The sequence below is a fragment of the Manacus vitellinus genome, unplaced genomic scaffold, assembly GCF_001715985.3.
Source record: "Manacus vitellinus isolate BGI_N305 unplaced genomic scaffold, ASM171598v3 scaffold_18_pilon, whole genome shotgun sequence".
NCBI lineage: Eukaryota > Metazoa > Chordata > Aves > Passeriformes > Pipridae > Manacus > Manacus vitellinus.
Genome location: NW_021939324.1, coordinates 3,440,926 through 3,463,323, shown reverse-complemented (window position 1 = coordinate 3,463,323; position 22,398 = coordinate 3,440,926). Strand labels below are relative to the sequence as shown.

The 22,398-nt window shown below is 39.1% G+C and overlaps 1 protein-coding gene across 1 annotated transcript; it reads left to right on the top strand.

The window, feature by feature from the left end:
• The first annotated feature begins 1,760 nt into the window (after window positions 1-1,760).
• Window positions 1,761-22,398, top strand: LURAP1L (leucine rich adaptor protein 1 like). The gene is given in 3 exon segments (XM_018070252.2): window positions 1,761-1,832; window positions 1,835-1,945; window positions 21,473-22,398. Coding segments are annotated over 3 exon segments (558 nt in total). The 3' UTR covers window positions 21,848-22,398.

Sequence of the window (22,398 nt, the reverse complement as noted above, 5' to 3'; positions counted from 1 at the left end):
TTTCTTCTTATATTTTCATTATAAGAAGTTTGATTATTCAGGTAACTTGAAATATTTTTGAAAACTAATATTAATTTTTCAGATTTTTAAAAAAATGTCTTCAAAAAGGAAGTTTGAACAGAGTTGAATTATTACTTTTTTAATGCTTCTTGTATAACAAAAAATTGTCCTTTAATAGTTCAATGTCCTAACAAAAATAATGACAGAAACTTGGACTTTTACTTAACAAGGCATTCATAGATCACTGAGAAAGAATTTCAGTGGGATTCTTACTAATCTACAGAATGGTATAAACAATTTGAGATTATATAGAAACTGGTCTCTAAATATCCATATAACTGTAAGACATATTTGGTACTGGTGGCAGTGATTTTGTGTGTGTGGTTGCCTTTGGCTTTCTTTTCTAAAAAATATTGATGGACTTTTTGTCATCAGAACTTGCGAATATGAAAGAGAAAAATGTCTTTGCATATGTCTCACACAAAGGACTTCCAGATGATTATAGTGACACAATAAGGGTCCTGGTCTAAAATCAATGCACCTCTAAGATTATCAGATATGTCTGTGAATTTTTTGCTTGACTGTACTAAATCCTTGCAAAGTTCTCTGATCAATAAATCTCAGATTTTAAAGTACTGATGAAATTATTTTGCAGAGAGCATCCAGTTTGCTGTAACAACATTTTGCTTTCCCAAGCTGACCACACTACTTTTTGTGATTCTAGATGCTGTGAAGGACCTGGCACTCAGGGTTGGTGGCCTTACCCTCTCAGCCTCCTTGACATGTGTCAGCTGCAGTTCCACGGATGTGGCTATTCACACCTTTGTGCCTAAAAGGATTTTCAGTGCTGTGACAGGTATATGCAGCAGCACCATGGGACAGCTAGCTACAGGACACATCCAGCACTGCTATCTACACAGCCAAGACTTGCCTTGCTATCAGAGCAACTGGCTCAGGTCGCAAGCTTTACTTCTTAAAGAGGACGAGGGTAAAAAAATATTAAAAATAACAAGAGTTTTGGGGAGGAATCAGCTTGTCTGCAATAAAACCTGTTTGACGAGTGGGAATATCATTTGCACTGTACTTATGCTCCTATCCCAGTTAGAACGGGAGACTAGTTAATTTTCTTTTGTGGTTTTTTTTTTTTCCACTTTTTCCCTTTCTCTTTTCCTTCATTTTCTCTTTTCCTTTATTTTCCCTTCGCTCCCCCCCTTTTTTTTTTCTTTTGCTCTTTTTTTTTTTTCCTTTTCCTTCCCTTTCTCCACTCCTCCATCTCTCCTCTCTCCGCCGAGGGCACACGCAGTTCCCGAGCGCTGTCCCGGGCGCCTGGCGCAGTCCCCGCCGTGGGGGGCGCCCCCGCGCCGCGCCGCGCCTCTTCTCCGGGCACCGCGGTGGGAGGCCGCGCCCGCCTCTTCCACCTGCCAGCGGCTTTAAAGTTGCAGCGGGCGGACGCGATGACTCGGGTCGCGCTGCCCAGGCCGGCGGCTGTCGGGGTGCTTCGCGGTCTCGCACACGGGAGCAGAGCCGTTTTCCCCCGTCGCCCCCGCCTGCCCGCCGTCGCCTTTCCCCGCGGCGGCAGAGCAGGGCCGGGGAGGGGGCGGCAGGGGCTGGTGCGCCCGGGAGATGCCCCGAGCCCGCGGCGGTCCCCCGCGCGGCGCGGCCGCCGTGGGTCTCGCGCCTCCGCGCCCCGGCAGCGGCCGGACGGACGCGGGTAGAGCCGGCGCTGCCGCCGCCGCCGCCGTAGGCCCCTGCCGGCAAGCATGGAGCCGCCTGACCTTCCGCGACGTCGAGCAGAAACTGGGCGCAAAGTGCCCGAGAGCCTGGCGCCGGCCGCCTGCGCGGGGAGGAGCTCGCGGCCCGCCCCGCCGCCGCGGCCCCCCGGCACCGCCGCGCCGCCGCCCTGGCCCCGTCTGGAGGCGAAACTTCAGCTCCTGAGCAGGAGATGGTGAGTAGCCGGGCGCCGGCCGGCAGCCCTCACGCTCCCGCCGCCTCCCGCTCGGCGGCACCGGCCGGGATGGGGACGGCGCTGCGCTCCCCCTGCCCTGCCGGCCCGCCCTGGGAGAGGCGCTGCCTGACCCGGGAGCAGCCGCCGCCTCGCATCCATCCCCCGGCGGGGCCGGGCGGCAGCGGGGGCTGCGGTGCCGGGAGGGCAGGAGGCTGCTCGGCGGAGCGGCGTAGAATGAGGAACTTGCCGGTTCCTTCCCTCGCAGCGTGGCAGTTCGCCAGTGACTCGCTGTTGGCTTCCGTTCCTCTGTCAGCTCGTTAGAAGTACTGAAAGCTGGAGTACCAATAAACGAAAGAATGCACTTATCTCTCACCTTTGTAAGTGCATTTTCTGCATCGCACCTGTTTCCTGCTGATGACTAATACCTAAGGAGACACGGGATATTTTGGGGCTGGAAATTTGGCCCAGAATTCAGGGACTTGATTTCTGGACTTCAATCTTCAGAGACTTAATTAGTTCCAAACAGGCTACAGATGATGCACACTAATTCTTGAACAACTACTTATAATTTGTTGGAACGATTTCTCTTTTTTTTTGCTAGTGATCTGTGATGGGACTAAGGTGTACGTAGTTTGGAACTTTTAACTTGTTTACTGTCTTAATGCAGGTGCTTGTCCTCCTTTGTATGCCACCATCTCAATAAATTTATTTTTTGATGATGCCATAAAACTGGCTTAATTTTTTAAGACAAACAAAAAGAATGCTCTTTGCAAGCAAGTGAGCACCTAGTGAACACTCAGCACATACGATCTTGACAACACAGGGTACCTCAGATTTGCAGCCACAGTTAGCTTCCATTTTTACTAGGGAATAATTGTTATGTGAGGTCCTAAAATACTCTTTTCAGTAGCAGTTCTTTCCACAACTCCTGCCACTAAGCTTATTTGAACACAGGATAAAATTTGATCATGTTGGGATGAGGATTTTTCTGGCAATGTGTTGAGATAACTTTGTGCAACAGTCTTGGAACTCAACCGTTTACAGCAAACAAATCAATCTCAATCTGTGTGAACGGCTGTAATGCCATACCTTCAGTCCCTGTGCAATGTCACATATATAGATGGATAGATATAAGTAAAAGGTGTGTGGGTTCATAAGTGTTTTTAAAGAAGAAGAATGCTAAGCAAAAAGAGGAAGAGAATGGATATTTTGAGAGTTGATAGCCAAAATGGTAATGTTAATCTTGAGGGGTAATTTATAAATCACACAAATCAAGATATCAACATATTCTGTGGAGACCTTTTAGGCACCTTTCAGTAACTAAACAGGGCCAAGAAGAAAGCTAGAGAGGGAGTGTTTACAAAGGCATGTAGTGATGGGCCAAGAGGGAGTGGCTTTAAAATAAAAGAGGAGAGATTCAAATTAGATATTAGGAAGGAATTCTTTATTCAGTGGGTAGTGGGGCACTGAAATAGATTGCCCAGAGAAATTGTGGGTGCTCCATCCCTAGCAGTGTTCAAGGCCAGGTTGGACAGGGCTTTCAGCAACCTGATCTTTTGGAAGGTGTCCCTGCCCATGGCAGGAAGATTGGAACTAGTGATATTTAATATCCCTTCAAACATAATTCTGTGATACTATGCTGTTATTTTAATGATCACTGGGAATTTCAGTTTAGCATTGAGTAACACACTGTCAGCATATCTCATTTTTTTTTTAATTTTAAGCTTGCACGATATTGTAGAATGACTTGCAGGTAGCTTATAATGTATGGGATGTCAGACTGCAAAGGAAGCAAATAAGGTAGCCAGGGTTCTCAGCATGCCTGTCTAGACGTATCATGACAATTAGGCCTATTAAGGGAGGGGGATGCCAGTGAGTTGCCCATATCACCCTTACCTTTCAAGTTGGTCTCTTCACCTACTTCATACTTAAAAGTTTCATGTCACAATCTTCGATTTGCCTCTTCTTCCTCCTGCCACCCAGTTTCCCTCTTTTTCCTTCATGCCTTAAGCATAAACATATTTTAGTTCCAAAAGCCTTGACCTCTGCTGTTCTTCATCACTTCAATGACTGACTGACTTTCGCATCTGAACTCATTGCTCTTGGTAAGCAAGGAGAATTCAGTTACGCATCTCTTCCCATTTGACTTCCAGTCTGTGTATGCACATTAAACCACCAGTAAAATGACTATTTGTGAAGTATTACTACCCTGTCTGTATCTTATTCATGCTTTCAGCTGTGTTCTGTAATCCAGAGCGTGACAGTGAACTACCTTCCTGAGGTTTGTCTCTAGCATTTTCACTGTTTTCCTTAATCGTCTTAATCGTCTTAATCTGTTACTTTCCCCTCTGCAGTTTTCTTTGTGACATTGTGCAGATTTAATCAATTTAAGAACAATACCAGGTAAAAATTGTGGTTCCTTTCTGTGTTTTTTTTTCTCTTTTACTGCATATCAGTCACAACTTCTTATTTCAGACCTCTTTCTTATTTATTGTTCTTTAGCTTTGCTGCATGGCCAAAGATGCCTTTAACATGTAGAAAAGTAATTTATATTTGCTGCAGTAGTAAAAAAATGCAAAAAATGGAACATACTAGAAGCTTAGAAAACCAAGTGTCATCCATCAAGCTGTTTTTTTCTGGTTGTGCTATGATGGCAAATTCCGCAGCCCACTCACTGAATTTTGGATAGACCTATCTATGCTTTTTTTTTTGTTTGCTTGTTTCAGACTTGAGGCAAACTTTTTGTAAGCATATACAAAACAACGTTATTCAGGCTCTTCTTTTCTAGTCAAATATGGAAAAAATTGACAATATTTGACTTGGAAATGCTGGTTTTGACTGTGAGTTACAGTACCTGACAGACTGGGGGGGAGGGGTGGCAACTGTACACCTCCTGGGTAAAGGTCTTGAGGCTCCTTCAGATCCTTTTGTGGTTCACAGCATATGGTTCTTTTTCCCTCGAGCCTGGTTTTGCTGATAGTCACTCCAATCACACACAAAGCACCACAGACTATCTTTCTAGAAAGGCAGACCTGTTTGGCCTTACTTCCCTTTCCTTATCCTCCACTTTTCCCAACAAGGCCACAATGGAGACTGGGTTGGATGCTGAAAACCTTTGAGTTAAAAGGCCATAAAGTTACCAGAGTAGCAAGATGTAATTGCCAGTGCAGGTCAAAACAGTGTGCTCTGGTCAGCCTAGAGTGGAATTTCTACTTCCTACTGGCTAATGTGGCCTTGACTCAGTATGAAATTTGTCACAATGTTACTGTTAAGCTCTTTTTTTCCTGTGGTATTTTAGGTGGAATGTTCCACTGGGGAATTAATAATAACCCTTTATAGCTGCAACCCTTTTTCTAGTGTACCATGCTCCAGAGGTCACCATTCAACACATATAACTTCAGCAGCTATGCACTACAGTAAATAATCAGTGAGGCTTATTCTGCAGCCTGAAATGATACTGCTTCAAAAGCCTCAATTCTCCTTCAAAAGTTCTGAGGTTACTCAAAGGGAGATTTTCCTTAACACTTGAAGAAAGAGAGTGGGTTTTGTTTTTTTTTCCTTTAATTCAAAAGTTTCCAAAATCAACTTTTTAATGCCTTTTTTGAAAGCTAAAAAATTAAAGAATATAGTCTACATTACATGCAATAATTAAAAAAATATTTTGCATAAAAATGTATCAGGCAGAAAAGATACGCTGTGGCTTGGAATTGAGGGGTGGATGGCAGCGCTGGGACTTTTAAATGAGATTCCTTCTGGTGAACACTGTTGAGGATCAAATACTGTTTATGAGTCTAAAGTCAAAATTGGTATACTGAGTGCAGCAGTTTTTAGAGTGAAGGATAAAGAACTTGAAACAATCCTATTTTCAAGGAGCAGAGCATGCCAGATTTAGGCTAAACCTATTTGAGATAGAGGTACACTCCTATGCTTTCTAATTCTATTATTTTTTTAGTATAACTATTTTTAAGGGCTAATTGTCATTGATCCCTGACAAAATGAAGTAGAAGTAAAAGCATCTTTTACTGACTGTAATTAAGGCAAATACAATCATTATGGTGCCAGTCGTTCTTGGGGTTTTGTGTTGGTTTTGTTTTGCTTTGTTTTCTTGTTGCTTCTTTTGGTGGTTTTGTTTTGTTTTATTTTATTTTGTTTTGTTTCTTTCACATATCCTTAGCATGTCAATGAAGAAGCAAGTTGGAAGGAAAAGCTGTTGTCACTCTCTTCTACCAGCTCTACAGAGTTTGAACAGTGTTTCAGATTTATTAGATCCACAGCTGGGGGGAGAGTCTGCATTTATTAGTTTCTTTAAAGAAAAAAAAGTCAACAACTAATTTGAAACATCTCTTTATCACTTGCTGTAAGTACAGGCTGCTACTTTCACTGTTTTGTATGATAATATCAGTTGTCTTAACTGAAGCCAAGTCTGGTTCAGTGTGCCTAGTCAGCCATGCAAAACTGTGTATCAGATGCTGGGTTTCTATTAGATTAATTGGAATTTTTGCTTAAAATCTTGACTGAAGATAAAATCTTAAATATAAAATTACTGGTGGGTAAGCCTCAAGCCTGTGTAGGACAGTTTGATTAACCTTCATTTATTCGTGAGCAGTTATTCAATGAGGCTCTTAGAAAGAAGTTCACTGGAAAAGGTAGTGTCATGGTTTGAGAGCCCCAAAAATCCAATTCCCTAGTCCTAGCCCCCTCCCACATCTCAACCCAATGTGAGATGGTTTTTTCCAGACAACCACACGAGACTTAAAATGGGGGAAAGGGAATATATATTACAATGACTGTACAAATAAATACTACAATACATTATATACAATCTTAGCTATCTCTACCATGACGTAAGTATTTGCAATGGATCAAATCTCTTCTGCCCTCCGAATAAAAGTCCAGGAGGGAAGAAGGAAAAAGATCCCTTTCCACTCTCAGAGCACGACTCCAAGCGAAGGTCTCACCCGTGGACTGCCAGCAGGGACAAAATTCGCTTCACCACGGTCATATCACGAAGTGCAGGGGCATCTTCGTGAAAGTCCCTTCCTCAGGGGATTTACCTCTGAGTCAGAACGTCTCAGGCAGCTTTCAGTTGAAAGTCTTTGCCTCAAGAGTTCTACCAGAGGTCTTGTGCTCTGTCTCAAGCAGCGGGGGGGACCAAGGTCACCCTCTCCGCATTCCTTTGGCTGTCCTGGTCCAGCTTTCCAGGACGCTTTGAGCTTTTCAGCTCCTCTGCAGTGCAGGTTGCACTTCACCCCTCCCTTCTAGGAGGTGAGGCATCTCCAAGGAGTTTGGGGTCTTTTGGTTTCAGTTTCTTACCCCAACTCTGTCTCTCTGCTGCTGGCTCTCCCTCGGCTCTCTCAGACAACTCTATGTCTTCTTTGGTTGCATGCTGTTTGCTGCTGCTTCTCTGGTTCAGTTCTTATCTGTTGGCTTTTAGCCATAGCCTCTGTTCGCTGCTGTCTCTGCCACTGCTTTTCAGTATCTCTTGCTGAAGAGATGGCTACTTCTCCTACCACAACTACAACTACCTTCTCTTCTGTTCTGCTTGTGATATGTTTATATTTTGCAGAAGCACTCATTGCGTAAAACCTCAAAACTTCAAGGGTCACCACCCTCTGGCGTTTTACCATTTTATAACTGCAGGGGGAAAACTGTTTCCCCCCACTGCAGGTAGTAATCCTGGATCTTGCTAGGAAGTTCTCTCCATACTCTCCAATTCACATGATGTAGTAAAGGAGTTTGTAATTTTTTACATATAATGCCAATTGGGCAGTGATACCAGGATACTCATGCTAAAAGGCACTTGTAGATTTATCCTTAGGGAAAATGATCAAATCTAACAGGAAAAAATTGCAAACTAAACAAGGTGCCAGCACTTTATCAGGTTTTCCACCTTTTCAGATCATCTATGGAATGATGAGCTGAGCAAGATTATTTAAATTAATGCATATTTAAACATATACTTTGACTGGCAAATTTCACCCAGTGTGGGGCAGAAGAATTTGAATTGTGGAGTGTCTCCAAGTTGCACTTGGTGCTTATGGCTGTTCTTATTCAGCTATAGCAGATGCTGAAGTGTTTAAGTCCCTAGGAAGTACAGACGAATATGTGCATACATTATTAGCTGCTGAATGGCCCAGGGTGTGAAACATTGCTGATACCTTACCTGGCAGCATCAGTGTGAGATACTTTGGTACATATGCTCCTGTCTCATGTATGGATCGTCACAGCGGTGTTGGGGAAACTTGCAGACAAGACTTCCAGTTAGACTGCCCATGTACTGTGAGACTTCTGCCAGCCTTTATTTCAAAGAGTGTATATTATAATTTCATGATTCATTCATGATTACTTTTTCAAGAATAGAAGAATCCTTGAAGTTGCTTTTTAAAGTCTGGTTGCTGACAATTGAAAGACATGGAAACTAAAGCCTTTCTGTACAGAGTTTTACAGTTTATGATAGCTTTTAGCAAATAGATTATAAACTTTCTAATGAAATCAGCAGAACACCATGGTTTTCATAGAATAGCCTAGGATAGAAGGGCCATTCTATGAAGGGAGCCCAAAAATTGTCTAGTTTCACTTTTCATAGGACCCAGAGTCTGGGTGAGACTATTGAGCACTCTGTCCAGTTGGATTTTGAAAACCTCCAGCAACAGGGACTCCTCAACGTACATGAGGAGGTTGGTTGTCATCACTGAAAAAAAATTATCATGTATTAAAATGAAGCCTCTCCTAGTTCTCTTTGTAGCACTAGAATGCTGTGATGAGACATCCTCATCCCCAAGACTTCTCTTCTCCAAGGAGAAAAGAACCTGTAGTCTTTCCTCATATGGCCAATGCTCCAGCCCTTTGATCATCATAATTTTGTGTGGATGCTTTCTTTTACATGGATACTTGTGGCTAAAAATAATTTAAAAGTACCTTTTGTCTGTGAGCTGGTAAAACTTGAAATGTACAGTACTAAATACCTATATTGAGCAGAGATGATGGCAAACAAGTGCATTTCTACTCTTCAATAGTTTCTTTTTCCTAAAAGTAAATACTTAAGAAAAAGAATACACTTTCAATTCATGTTTTAAAGGTTACAAGATTATTTGTCTATTCTCTGCTCTCAAGGCCAAAACCTAGTAAACTTCCTGCAATGGACATGTTTATTTCCTATGTGTTTCATTTCTCTTGATGTCCTGGAAGAGAGGCTGGATACTTGAATCTGGAACAAACAAGGATAAAGTTACAGGACTAAAAAGTCAGAGGGTCTGAGCTGTTGAAAAACAGCTGGAATTCAATTAAATCCAGTGCAATTTCTCTAACAGATTTTCACCCAGATTTATAAGCATGGAAGTTAGATTTCTTGCATATAAGCAGTTCCAAGAGATGGTTCTCACATTACTGTTTGTAAAGTTGAAGAGCTCTGATTGTAAAATTATGGACAACCTCATAATAAAAGGGGAACTTTTTTGATGTGAAGACAGACTTGTAGCCTTTGTTATGGAGCTTTTACTCTCATAAATGAGGCTTCTAATTATAAGCTTTTACCTGTGTTCATGATAACCAATCCTAATCTGAAGGGTGACCAAAACAAGTGACCAAAATTCATCCAGGAGGTCTGTAAGCCATCTCGTATTACAGCTATGAAAGGTATAAACAACACAGCTTCAAATCTAGAAGCATATTGGGATGGTCAGTTATTTCAGAGGTAACCTGTCCTGTCTTCCAGTGGTGAGTCCCTCTGCTGCATGCCTGTGGATTAGCATGTGGAATGTGTCTGAGGATTCCCCTCCTGAAGTAGCTCCAAAGGAAGTTTCCCTCCTTCCATAAGAGAAGATAAGGAGAATATACTTATATATCTGTATATGTTAAAATTAGCTACTCTGTTTTGTTAGGATATGCAATCTCTCCTAGAGCTTCCATAAACATAGAGAAGAGCTTAGTGGCACACCTGTGCAACCCTGCTTTCATCAATCCAATCCTCATCCTTTCCCACCACCTAGCCTTTCTTAATACTTTTGTCAAGGGAATGATATGACACATTTGTTAATTAACAGGAAACACAAACTAGCGAAGCTGCTAGAGAAGTTACCTGTTTCATTTACTGTGCTGTAAAATAAACTCCAAGTATTGTGTGGCCCTGCTGGGTGCAGTGCCAGGTAAAGTGAAAATACTTAGTGACTGTAAAGCAATGCTAAATTGCTATTTAGCTGCTGGGAGTTTCAGATTTTATAAACACTTATAATCACTTTCCTGGCTTAATTTGTAATTTTGTTTGCTGCATTTATGACTAAAATGCTTCCAGAAGGAGAGCAATTTTACTACCATTATGCTTTGGCCATGAAACCTCTCTCTAGGTACAGAAGGAAACACATCTCCAAGGATTACAATGTAACGTGTTGAGTGTTTCCAAGCTCACAGGTTTTTACCTTAAGCGAGAAACAAAAATAGAACAGCTTTGTTGCTTTATGGTTCTCTATTACTTTTTTTTGTCTTCCTACAGAATTTCCACTGGTTTAAAGAAATGTATTTGAAATTGTTTCACTGCTTTTTTTGTCTCAGGTGCATGCTTATGAGACATAGCAGACATTGGACATGACTAAATATTAAGTATTTACTGAAAAGACTTTAATTTATGACAGAACAAGGGGTGACAGGCACAAACTGACACACAGGAGGTTCTATCAGAATATGAGGAAAAGCTTTTTTACTTTGAGGGTGACTGAGCACTGGAACACGCTGCCCAGAGAGATTTTGGAGTCTTACCTCTCTGGAAGTTTTCAAACCCCACCTTGACATGATCCTGTGCAACCTGCTGTAGCAGTGAGGTTGGATTAGATGATCTTCAGAGGTCCTTTACAACCCCAAGTATTCTGTGATGCTATGATTCTGAATATCTAGCATCCTTCCTGAAATGAGATTAATATGTACCTTTTTAAGAGTGGCCAGAGAAGGCCTGTTCCAGCCACGCTGAAAGCCTGAAGTTGTCCTCCAATGAGCATGATCATAAAACAGTGGTAATGTAGTGGTTTTATGTTGGTTTTGGTACTGAACAATCCTTTCCACAGGCAGGATTTGGATGGGTCTGCGCAAAAACATGACAACTTTGAGAACTCAATCATTGTAAACTCCAATGGTAGACTATTTTTCTAAAAGTCTTCTCAAAACTATACACCTGTGAGAGGAGCAAATATGAAACCAGAATGATAATTTTTAGAGATCTCCTGTTCTTTGGCTCCAAGTGCATTTTGCCTTCACAGGAGCACTTCAACCACTGTGACTATTAATGGTCTGTCCAGATGTCTTGGGAGAATTGTGCTGTACACTGAAATATTTTTGTTTCACGTTGTGGCCCGTGGCAGGGTCCTAGTGTTACAGGGTTTGTAGGAACTGTAAATCCTGCAACAGCAGAGGAGAAAGCTTCTTCGCAGGAGAAGAATAGTACCACTGGCATACCAAAGCAACTATAAGTTTCTTCAAATGCCCATGGAATTTACATCCTCCTTTGCTAGCATCTAGCACTAGTTGTTGTGACTGGAGCACTGGAGTGGAAACGTGGTTTGTGTTTTTCCCATAGCCAGACAAAGTAGCCCTCTGTGACGATCAATTCATGAAGTTATTTATGCATTCACCAGTGCAGACAGCATCAGTCCTCCCATTTCAGACAAAAAAGAAACGCAACCAAAACAACAGTATGATGTTTAAGCTCTGTTATTTCTCTGTTTCATTTTCATTAATTTGTACTTAGTTGACAAAATTACTTCAGAAGAGTCCTAACCAACCCTTTTCAAATGCAACTGAACTTCTCTAATCCAAACCTGTTGCGTCCTGGTTTTCCTTGTCTAGTTCTCTCATTTCCCAGGTCACCCTTGATTATTCGCAAAGGCCATGTTTGTCTTTTCCTAGCCATGTGTTGCAAGTCTTGCACCTTATTTCTGCTTCCCAACTAGCTTAGTAGCTAGTATTTTCTCAGTAGAAAGAGAAATGGGACATATAACTAATGACCTTGATTCCTTCCCACTCTACTCATACCTCTCGTAACTGCGTTGATAGCTATGATTAATATTCTTTGCTGAATTAGAATCACTTTGCACTGCCCCAGTACTCTTCTATTTAGAAATCTTCATTAAGAACAGGTTTAAATTAAAAAAGAGTAGTATGACATGAGTTAGAGTTGTGCAGGAGAAGCTGAGGACTGCACTATATGGTGCGGATGATAGTTATTGATCAGAGGAGAGTTCAAATAATATAGAAAGACTGGTACCTACAATGCCTGATTTTGCCTTGAAGTTTATAGTTCATGACTGATTGCTGTTGCTACCTTCTCATATCCTTCCCTGGAAGTATAGGATTTTTCTTTGTTTAATTGTTAATGTATGCTTTCACGGTTCTACCTAGATAATCACGCCTTGTGACCTGTAGAACAGATTACTGCAGTGTGTTCTGTAGTAAACAATGGGGTACATGGCTTTTTGATCCATAATGGCTCAAAAGCTGCAGCTAGCGCAACTTTCAACAACCTACTTTGCTAGTTGTGCTGGACAATTTCAGCATTTCAGCTTGCTAAAGATGGTTCTAAACTCTTTGCTTCTAGATCTTTAACCCATAGATTCTATATGCATCTTGTATGCTGGCTGTTTGATACCTTCTTAGTGGATGAGAGAAAACTAAAGAAGCTAACTTTTTATAGATATCTGGAAGTTTAAAAGGGTGTTTTTGTTTGAAAGACTCAAAATATTCAGCTTCATTTTATCTGAAAGACCTAAAATTTGCTAGTACTTTCTGATAGGCATAAAGACTGCGCAGGAACCGTATTTTAGGAGGATGGTGATTACACCAGTAGGAAGATTTGGATGAAGTTTTACATTTAAAAGAATAAATGAGTCTGAATTTGAAAGACTTGCAACTTTAAATAGTGCACAAATTAAACTTAAAGAAAAAAAAAAACAAAAAACCTTATTTTATAAGATATTGAATCATTTTTATTCAATAAGTTTTAAAATATTTAGCATGGAAATGTAATGCTTATAATGTTTTAATAGGAAAAAATCCCAGTGATCAGCATATCACTTTCTAATACTGTTAAAGCAGTTCTAAGAGCACTTGTGATCACTTAGAATTACAAGTCTGTCTTGAAGTTCTTTTTTATTCTTATCCAAATAAACCTTAAGTAAGTAGGACGGGAGTTTGCCTTTACTAAAGTTTTGGTTGTTAAATTAAAAATGTGCTTTCAATAGGATCTACCGCATCTCTGGGAACACAAAATTATTTCAAACAGAATTCCATTTTGGCTTCTGGGGAGATTCAGACAAAGATTTTTAAATTTTTTTTTAATAGTATGTGTCTTTCCAGTGGTATTGTGGAAGCAGACTTGAATTTCAAGAAACTTCAGATTTGTCTCCAGCATTAATATTGTCATTTCTCAGTTCTGACTTAATGAAATAAGTTGGGTGATTAGATTTTTTGTTGTTTTTTTGTTTTATTTTGCTTGGGGATTTTTTTACATTTTTGAATATTTTCAAAATTTGGTGTTATCTCTGTAAAAGCAATATCTTCAAATTTTGAATAAGTAAAACCCATTATCTTTTTTCACTTTTACTTTAGTTATATGCTTTTGAGCATACTTGCACAGTGCCAGTATTAAAAATAATTAATTTTAAAGGGATGAACAGGTCTGGAGTGATTATTAACCAAACGAGCAGATATTTTATGCATTTTTTGCATTGTGTTTTTAAGAGCATGTTTTGGTCAAGACAAACATAAGACAGAGAGTGAAATTCAATGAAATAAAAGAAATTAGATATGCTACTGAGCCCCAGAGCTGTCTCATGTTGGTGGGGTGACACATACAGTCCTGTATTGTGGCTGGTGTCCAGAACACTTAATAATGATGCTGTGATCGTCCATCTGCTGTAACACTTTCTGACACCAACAGCCAAACATTACCGCTTCATATTGACCTGAATGTTTGCAGTGGTATTATCTTGTCTGTCAACGTATGTGGGTCCATATTATGGATTGTTCTGGACATTTTCACCTTTGTCATAGATACATCTCTAAGGTCAGATGAGGCTTTTCTGACGGTAGCATGAGATATTTGGAAACATTTGGTAAAACCTTCCAGTAGCATCAGAAGTTTTTGCTCTTCTCAAACCCCTACATTTCCTCACTGCTCCTTTTCGTGTTAATTCTACCAAGTTCTAAAAGAATCAGGATCTTCCTTTTACATTCATTCATCTTTATGAGGCTGGATGTTTCTCTATCTGAATTCTGTGGTACTTCTATATTTAAAGATCTTATTTTATTTTATTTTAATTTGGACAGGAGGTCATGAAATAGGGACTTAACTGATTAACCTTTATTTTTTTCCTCCTTCTTACTCTGAGGTGTAAAGCATGTTTCTCTCTGATTCTTGTCATATCTACTTAGGAGATATTTAAATTTTTCCTCCTTTTTCATAGTAAAATAAAAAGATAGCCAAAAAACTAGAACAAACAAACAAACAAAAAGACACTATACCTCCTGAGATTTTTTTTTATTACACTTAATCATACAAGATACCTCAAATTGTATAATGTTGAAAAAAAAAAGAATTGTACCCTACTGAGCAAATGATTAATCTGAATCATTGATATTTTACTATCAAAGGTATTAATGCAAATGACAGGCTACACACACACACACTCCACAGAAAAGGACTGTATATTTCAAGGAGGTGGAAAAAGGCCTTGTGATCCACTGTTTCTTTTTTTTGAGATAATGTGATTAAACAATTGCACAACTTGGCAGTATGTATTTTTCTGTCAAGTCTGAGAGGAATCAATTACTATGCATAAATTAAAATATTAAGATACGGTGTTGTAAGAGAAATGTAAATTACCAATACTGTAATTTCCTGTACCAGATGATAACCATACTAGCATAATATTTTAGTCATTTATTTGCAAGAAATATCCTTTGAACCTGTTAATTCTGTTATTTACTCTCATTGCTTGCTGAGTTAACTTGCTCTCTGATGAAGTTGCTCTGCCTTCCTGATTATTCTGGTGGTGGCTCAGGCTTGACTGCTTGCTTCCTTGCTTTAGCTAATCAGCTGGTAAGCTCTGCTTTCAGAAGGAGAATCCTTTTTTGGCCAATGGAGAATCACAAGGTCTCTCCTTCCTGGTTAAAAATCATTGTGCACAAAGCTATGTTGTGTGGCTGCCAAATTTTACAGGAGGACCTGCAGAAATATTTATCAGAAGCATTTGGTAAAGGATTGTACTGGACTGCAGCACCTTGAAACAGGTGATGATGACTACACTAGAGCTTCTGTTTAAAGTAGCAAAGTAGCAAAGGGTGCAGACAGAAAACCAAATAACTGGAAACTGACTGACTGCTCACTTTCTGAACAGCTGGGACTTCAGTGATTGTAACGAATGCTGCCTAAAAAACTGCTATGAGGGTTTTAACAATTTTGGAGTCTTCAAGAGAAACAAGAGTATAAACAATCTCTTTGGCAAAAGCCAAAAATCAAGTGATTAAGACTGCTTCTGTAGCCAGCCCACAATGTTTTTATTGTGACTCATAATGGAAGTATAGCTGAGAAAGGTCAGTGTAACTCACTCACTTTGCAGAAATAAAGTAGATCAGCACACTGCAACTACAAATCAATGGATCACATAAATTTAGCTTTTGTATAAGCACATAGCTTTTGTATGTGCTCTCTCATTGTCTGAAGTTTACCACGAGCCTAAAAAACAGGAATAAATAAATGGGAAAATGTTACAGCAATACATTTTGAAACAAGTCCATGATGAAAGAAACCAGGTCCACAAAAAGCTGTTGATCTACATATATCACTGTTAACCAAACTTTGATTTACCTAAATCAGTGTGAGGTAAATCACAGTCAGAGACATCTGGCCTAATGATGAACACTGCAGCACCTACCTCAATTTACTGACAGTCTCATCTCTGCCAGGCTTTGGTCAACATCTCTGTTGTTTGAGAGAGCTCGCATACAGTGTCAGTCAGGTTGGTTGGGTTAGCCCGAATTACTGTAGTGCCTGAATTAATCAGAGCTAGTTGGCTTTCCATGGAGTGAATATGAAGTATTCCCAAAAGCAGTTACAGTTTCACCTGTGCAGATATAATCCCTTGCAGTTAAGGATAGTAAACTCCGGTTTTTTTTTACAGGAGATGCTGAAGATTGTGTTCAAATTCAGAAGTCAGCCTAGGCATTCTGATTTCTTCATCTTGATCCTGAAATACCATTGCCTAAAGCAGCATCATTATTTGAGGAAACCACTGCAAATATTTTGAATCAGTGAGACAATTTAGAAGCAGGCAAGATGTTTAAAGACACGCAGATGCATATGTATTAATTAAAGTAGATGTAGCTCCTGCACAGCCTGTTAATCATCTTGTGTGTTAAAGGAGCAGACATTATCTGTTATTTGTGAGTTTATTTTATTTTAGACATGTTAACTGGAAAAAGAGCTTCTCTTCTACTCAGTGGTATCGAGAAGCTGTGGTAGTACCATTTTGAGCTTGCTGACCTTCAGGTGGCATGCTTCTTGCTTTGTAGTGGTTGTCCAATAAACAAAGCCTCTGTGTGTGTCACCACACTTGTCCTTGTTGTAAATATGTTAACTTGGTGACTCCAATTAAATAATACTTGCATTCACATGTTCTGAACCTTGGACATTGAATAGATTCTTTATGGTCTTTTTAGCTTGTTATATATATTCTCTCACAGAATTGGCTGATGAGGTTTAATTGTTCAGTTTTTTATTCTTATATATCTGCTTATTATATTTGTATCTTGATAAGGCTTGAATAATTCAATATTATTAACCACTGTTTACTTTCCACACTCTCATCTTTCTCTTTGTAAATTGATTTTCTTTAAAAACTGTTATTCAGTGTTTGTCATAGCAAAAGTAACACCAGGAAAAAGTGGAAGAAGGCTAGCTTTTTTGACAGAAGAGACATTGGAGAATGCAAAAGAAAGTATTACTTGGACATTAATTTTTAGGGTTTTTTTAAAATTATATTTCAAAATAATTCATAGAAGTCATTATTCCATGGAAAACTGAGGTAATCTGCCTTTAAAAAAAGAAAGAGGATGTAGGCATAGCTGGCAAGCTGTTCATCCTGAATGATATAGGAAATAGTGGAAATTGAATAGGAAAGTGGGAAGGAGTGACTGACACATCCTAGAAAAAGGAAACAACAGTAGCATTAATATTCCTGAACTGTAGTGGTCATGCACCTACTTGGCATGGAAATGTTCTCCTGGTTAGAAATTCTGTTTGTAAAAGGTGCAATAGAGATGGGTATGGCAGCATCTAACAACAGATAGAATTGACTCTTCATCTAACCCTCTTCACATATTCATTATCTTCTACAAGACTTCTCACATGCTGAACCTCTGAGTGACTTTCCATATAGTACTGTACTTTGCTACTGTTTCCATCCAACTTCCATTTATAGTGCAATATGTGCCCAAACTCATATTGCTTTAGAACATAGATTCCATAGTAGCAAACACTAGATCCATGTTTGAGTCCTGCTCAAGACCCTGTACAGAACAGAACTTCTGTTATGAGTGACTTAAATACCTCTCTGAATCCATTAACTTGTAAGTATAAGATTTTGTGCCTTACTGTAGGGACTTATTTCACTGTGATCTGGCTAAAAGATTTGTCTTGAAGGAAATACCTTATTGTTTAGGCTCACTCATTTCTTTTACTAAGGCGCTCTTTACAGCATACAACATGAAAGTGTTGAGGAAAAAATGAAACTAAAATAGTTTAAATAAACTTAGGAGTATCTTTTCCTCAGATGACATTTTATCATTGACACTAATATCCCTGTGGACTCTCTGTAATTAGAAGAAGCAGCAACATGTGAGCTCAGGAATTTAAAAGAAGGTAATCTGCAAGAAGAAACTACAGTTTCAAACAGCTTTCAGATATTAAAAGGTTATATTGAACAGAATTTTTAGCTTTATCATTTTTGGAAAGAAACGGCACCTGCTATATTTGGACCAGACTGGAAATTGCCTACAGAACACGCAGCAGGAAAACACAAGTCCATTTTGCCCATATTCTGAGTGCAAGTGCAACTTTGATTCAAAAGCTAAGTGACCAGTCTAGGGACAGCTAATGCGCTACGTTGGGTGAAGGCCAGGAAGCGATAATTTTCTTTGTTAGCAGCCCTGGTCATTAAGAGTTTTATTCTAAAAACAATAACCTTGTCAAGTCCTTTTTTAAAAACACTGTATATATAAAAATAGCATGAATATTTGTATATGTCTGTACATACATATGTACACAAGTGCCCATATGTTTGTAAATATAAATTCTCTTGAATATATAAGCCACTGTTGTGCATATTATTATGGATGACCAAAAGCAAGGCTAGTTGCGTAAGGAAGAAATATTTTGTTAGAACAAACAGTATGAGAGAGATGCTTAGACCAGCTATCCCTTCCAGACTAAAGATCTGGTCCTGTCTGAATGCTAATCTCTCCACCTGTGCTACCAGACTGTGTTACTTGAAAGATGCTGTCACTTTAATTTCATTATTTTCTCTTACTGTGACTAGCTGTTAATATTAAATATTTACGATCCTTCCTGTGGATCTGCACTATTGTAATTATACAAATTAAGCTAAAATATATAAAAACCTGTAGCAAGAATTTATTTTTTGCTCTCTTATCATGAATCGTTTCCTCTGTACACCACAAGTTTTGCTGAGGATTGATCTATGCTAACACACACCTTCCCTATGGTAGTGCTGCACTACCTGTTACTGTGCATAACAAGTGGAGCTGTCAAACATGGTGATATTTTATTGTGTTTAGTGCCTTTAGCTGAACCATCTTGGACTGATTTGTTTAAATTGTTAAATTTGTTTAAATTGGTTACAGCCATGTAAGTGACTAAAAACTAATGTGATTGTGTCTGGGCTAAAGCTGATAAGGGGCAAGAAATGTCATTTTGACATTCTTGTGTTATCAAGCAGATGATGAAGTAAACCATGTTAAAGAAAGATGACACTTTTTGGACTACTTTTTAATGTTTGCTTTAGGAAAAGCGCACTCTTGATATGGGAGACTTGGGATGACACGGTAGCTAGGAGGAGGAGAACTCTAGTAATCAGGAATGCAAAAAATTGCTTCCAGTAAGGCTATTCCACAAAAAAGATGATAGCAAAAATTTATTTCCAGTGAACTGAATCTCAAATATATGAGATTCCCTTTATCTATAAGGGACTGTTTCATTAGAGTCATATTAGTTCTAGTTCTCTTGAACATTTTCTTAATCAGCCTTTTGGGAAACTTGTCTCTGAGCTTGCTTATATTCAGAAAGTTGCTGAAGTCTGTAGTTGCATTTGAGAAGCTGGGTAATTTACTGCTTTCATGACAGCCTAGTTGCTGAGCAAATGGTTTCTAGTGATTTATTAGTAGGACTAGAGGAACTGGCTTGTGCAGAAGAACAACAAAATGGTCAATTTGTTTTCATAACCTCACATCTGAAACAATGAGAGTTGGACAGTATTGCTAAAACTGTGAATGGTAAAGCCATTTTGCACAGTACCAGGTTAACTGTGTTAAATCCTGGGATGTTGGACTGAGAATAATTCAGAAGTCATTTTGGTGATTGAGAAGGAAACTGAGAATACATATGACAGTTACTTAGTTAGTCTGTACTGGCAAAGCTTGAAATATCTTTGCATTGGGTTGACCCTGGCCAGTAACTAAGCACCCACCAGCTGCCCACTCACTTCCCTCTCCTCTTCCAGTGGGATAGGGGGAGAGAAACGGAAGAACAAAAGTAAGAAAAATTCATACATAATAATGAAGACAATTTAAAAAGTCAAGGAAATAAATCAAAAAACCCAAACAAGTGATGCAAAGTCAGTGATGCACTATGTCCTGCCAGGAGACCAATGCTCAGCCAGTCCCCAAGCAACAGCTGGATTGGAAAGACCAAATGCACAGGTTTTATTGCTGAGCACAACATTATATGGCAAGGAATATCCTTTTGGTGCATTCTGGTCAACTTTCCCATCTCTGTCCCCTCCAAACATCTTTCTCTGTCCCAGTTTACTCGCTGAGGGTGCAGAGTGAAAAACAGAAAAGGCCTTGGTGCTGTGCAGTCACTGCTCAACAACAGGTGAAACACTGGTGTGCTACCAACATTGATTTAGCTACAGATACAGAGCACAGCATCACACTGGCTGCTAGGAAGCATTCCTAGCTACAGCCAGTACAATCTTCTGCAGTATCTAACAAAATAGAAATACATTAAAATAGCTTTTTGAACAACTGCACCAGGTCAATGTAATTAGGGTACTGAGAATATGACATTTGAGTATGGAAGGAACCATGTTCAGATTGTACTCTCAGCAAAACAAGATACAGTCTCTGCTTCCTGAGAATACAGATTCCGTTCCAGTCCATTGTGTATGAACAATACAGGTACTATTTTTCTGTATAACAGTTGTCAACATGGATAATATCATAAAATATCTATTGTCTGATGTAACAGATCTTACTTGTGTTTTTCTTTATATCTGAATTGAGTGAAGATGTTCAAAGGTGTCATAGATTTTTTTTGCCAATACTTGTTATATTTCAGATTAACAGAAAGCAGCAATGAATATAACCCTTAGACCTCACCTTTATTTGTCATCTGAAGTGGCTTCTGAAGTGGCTTGCTTATAAATTGGCTTATATAGTTAACCTATTAAGGAAAACATGAAGTCAATTAACTCAAGTTTGTCTGTGAAATGCAACACCACAATGTTCCACTGTGCATTTGCATTAACACTTCTGTGTGCATGCATCGACCACCACAATTAAGTGGGAAAGTAGGAGTTGGTACTTAATGTCCATTTTTTTATTTAGTTATTTATTGCAAATTGTTGCTCTTTTGACTGTGAACTCATCACCTTCATCTAATATAGGTTTAAATAATTGAAATTTATATTTTCAATAAGTTCAATATTTTAACAGTCAGACATTTATACAGCAGATAATAACATCAACGCAGGAGTAATGTGAGTAAAAGTTGAATGTCCACAAGCTTTTTTCCAAATTATGCACATCTGAAAATTTTAGGTTGCCCAATAAAGATAACTTTGGGTGAATGCTTAGATGCCTGTAGCTGCAAGTAGCTTGGAGTAATTGCAAATAGAAATGGCTTGGTGTCTTGCTTCTCTGATTAGTTAAAAGCTGTCCCCAAGTGTTGTCATATTAGCTGTGTTTCTCATCTAAATAGCGTCATACCAGTGTGTGTATAAATATTGTCATTGACTAGTGTTCCCATTAATGGACTGCTTAGGTAGCCTGACTGGGTTCCCACTTGACCTTCATTGAAAGCATTAGTATAGCAATATATTTTTTTTTACTTGTACTTAAGTATGTTGGCTCTAGATTGGCTGGATTTTTTAATGTGTTTTCTTTTAACCCATTCTTTGCCTCCAACCTGCTATTTGTTTTGATTTTGAAGAAAAAAGAGTAATTTTTTTAATCCTTTTTGCATTATAGGTTAATCTCCGAGCCACTGATGTGAAACTTATGCGCCAGCTTCTTATCATCAATGAAAGTATTGAATCAATCAAGTGGATGATTGAAGAGAAGGCCATTGCCAGTAGAGGCAGCAGTTTGAGCGGCAGCCTGTGCAGCTTGCTGGAAAGTCAGGAGACATCCCTCCATGACAGCTGTAACAGTTTACAAGACTGTAGTGATGGACTGGATGGAATATCAGTAGGGAGTTATTTGGACACCTTAGTGGATGATGTCCCTGGTCACCAAAGCCCTTCAGATATGGACAAGTTCAGTGATTCTTCTGTCACAGAGGACCCACAACCTCTTCATAAGCATCCCAAAATTGATTCTGATGAGTACTACTGTTTTGGTTAATAAGGAAAAGTTCCAGTGGGACACAAATGCACTTGTACTTATCCTTTTTCTTTGCTGCTGTTTTATTTCATGTGCAAAAGCCCCAGAGTTCTCTTGGAAGGAGAACATACTATGATACTTCAATGCTACTGCATAACTTTTCCATTGCTTCTAATGCATTTTCTCCTTAATAGGTTGGGCTTTTCTTCTCCTTGCATTTTCTTTTTCATAATTTATTGTCACAATTTTTCTTTCTGTTTTTTTTGTTTCCATTTTTTACAGTGCTGTATTTACAGGTCTTTAAAAGTGGTGAAGAAAAAGCTTTATCTTTAAAATGAGACATCAGGGAATGAGAGCAACAATTTTGTATTTGTTAGCAATAAAATATCTTCTAAAAAATATATGTTGCCATAAATTTTATTGACTACCAGGTTTGGTCTTTCCAAAGACACTGTTTTTATTGAGCCTTAAATCTGAATCTTGAAAATACCTCTAAAAATAATTTTTCTTTTATAAGCAATGAAATTTGGTTCTGTTAGGCTGTCTTCACTTGAAATATAAAGTATCCTAAA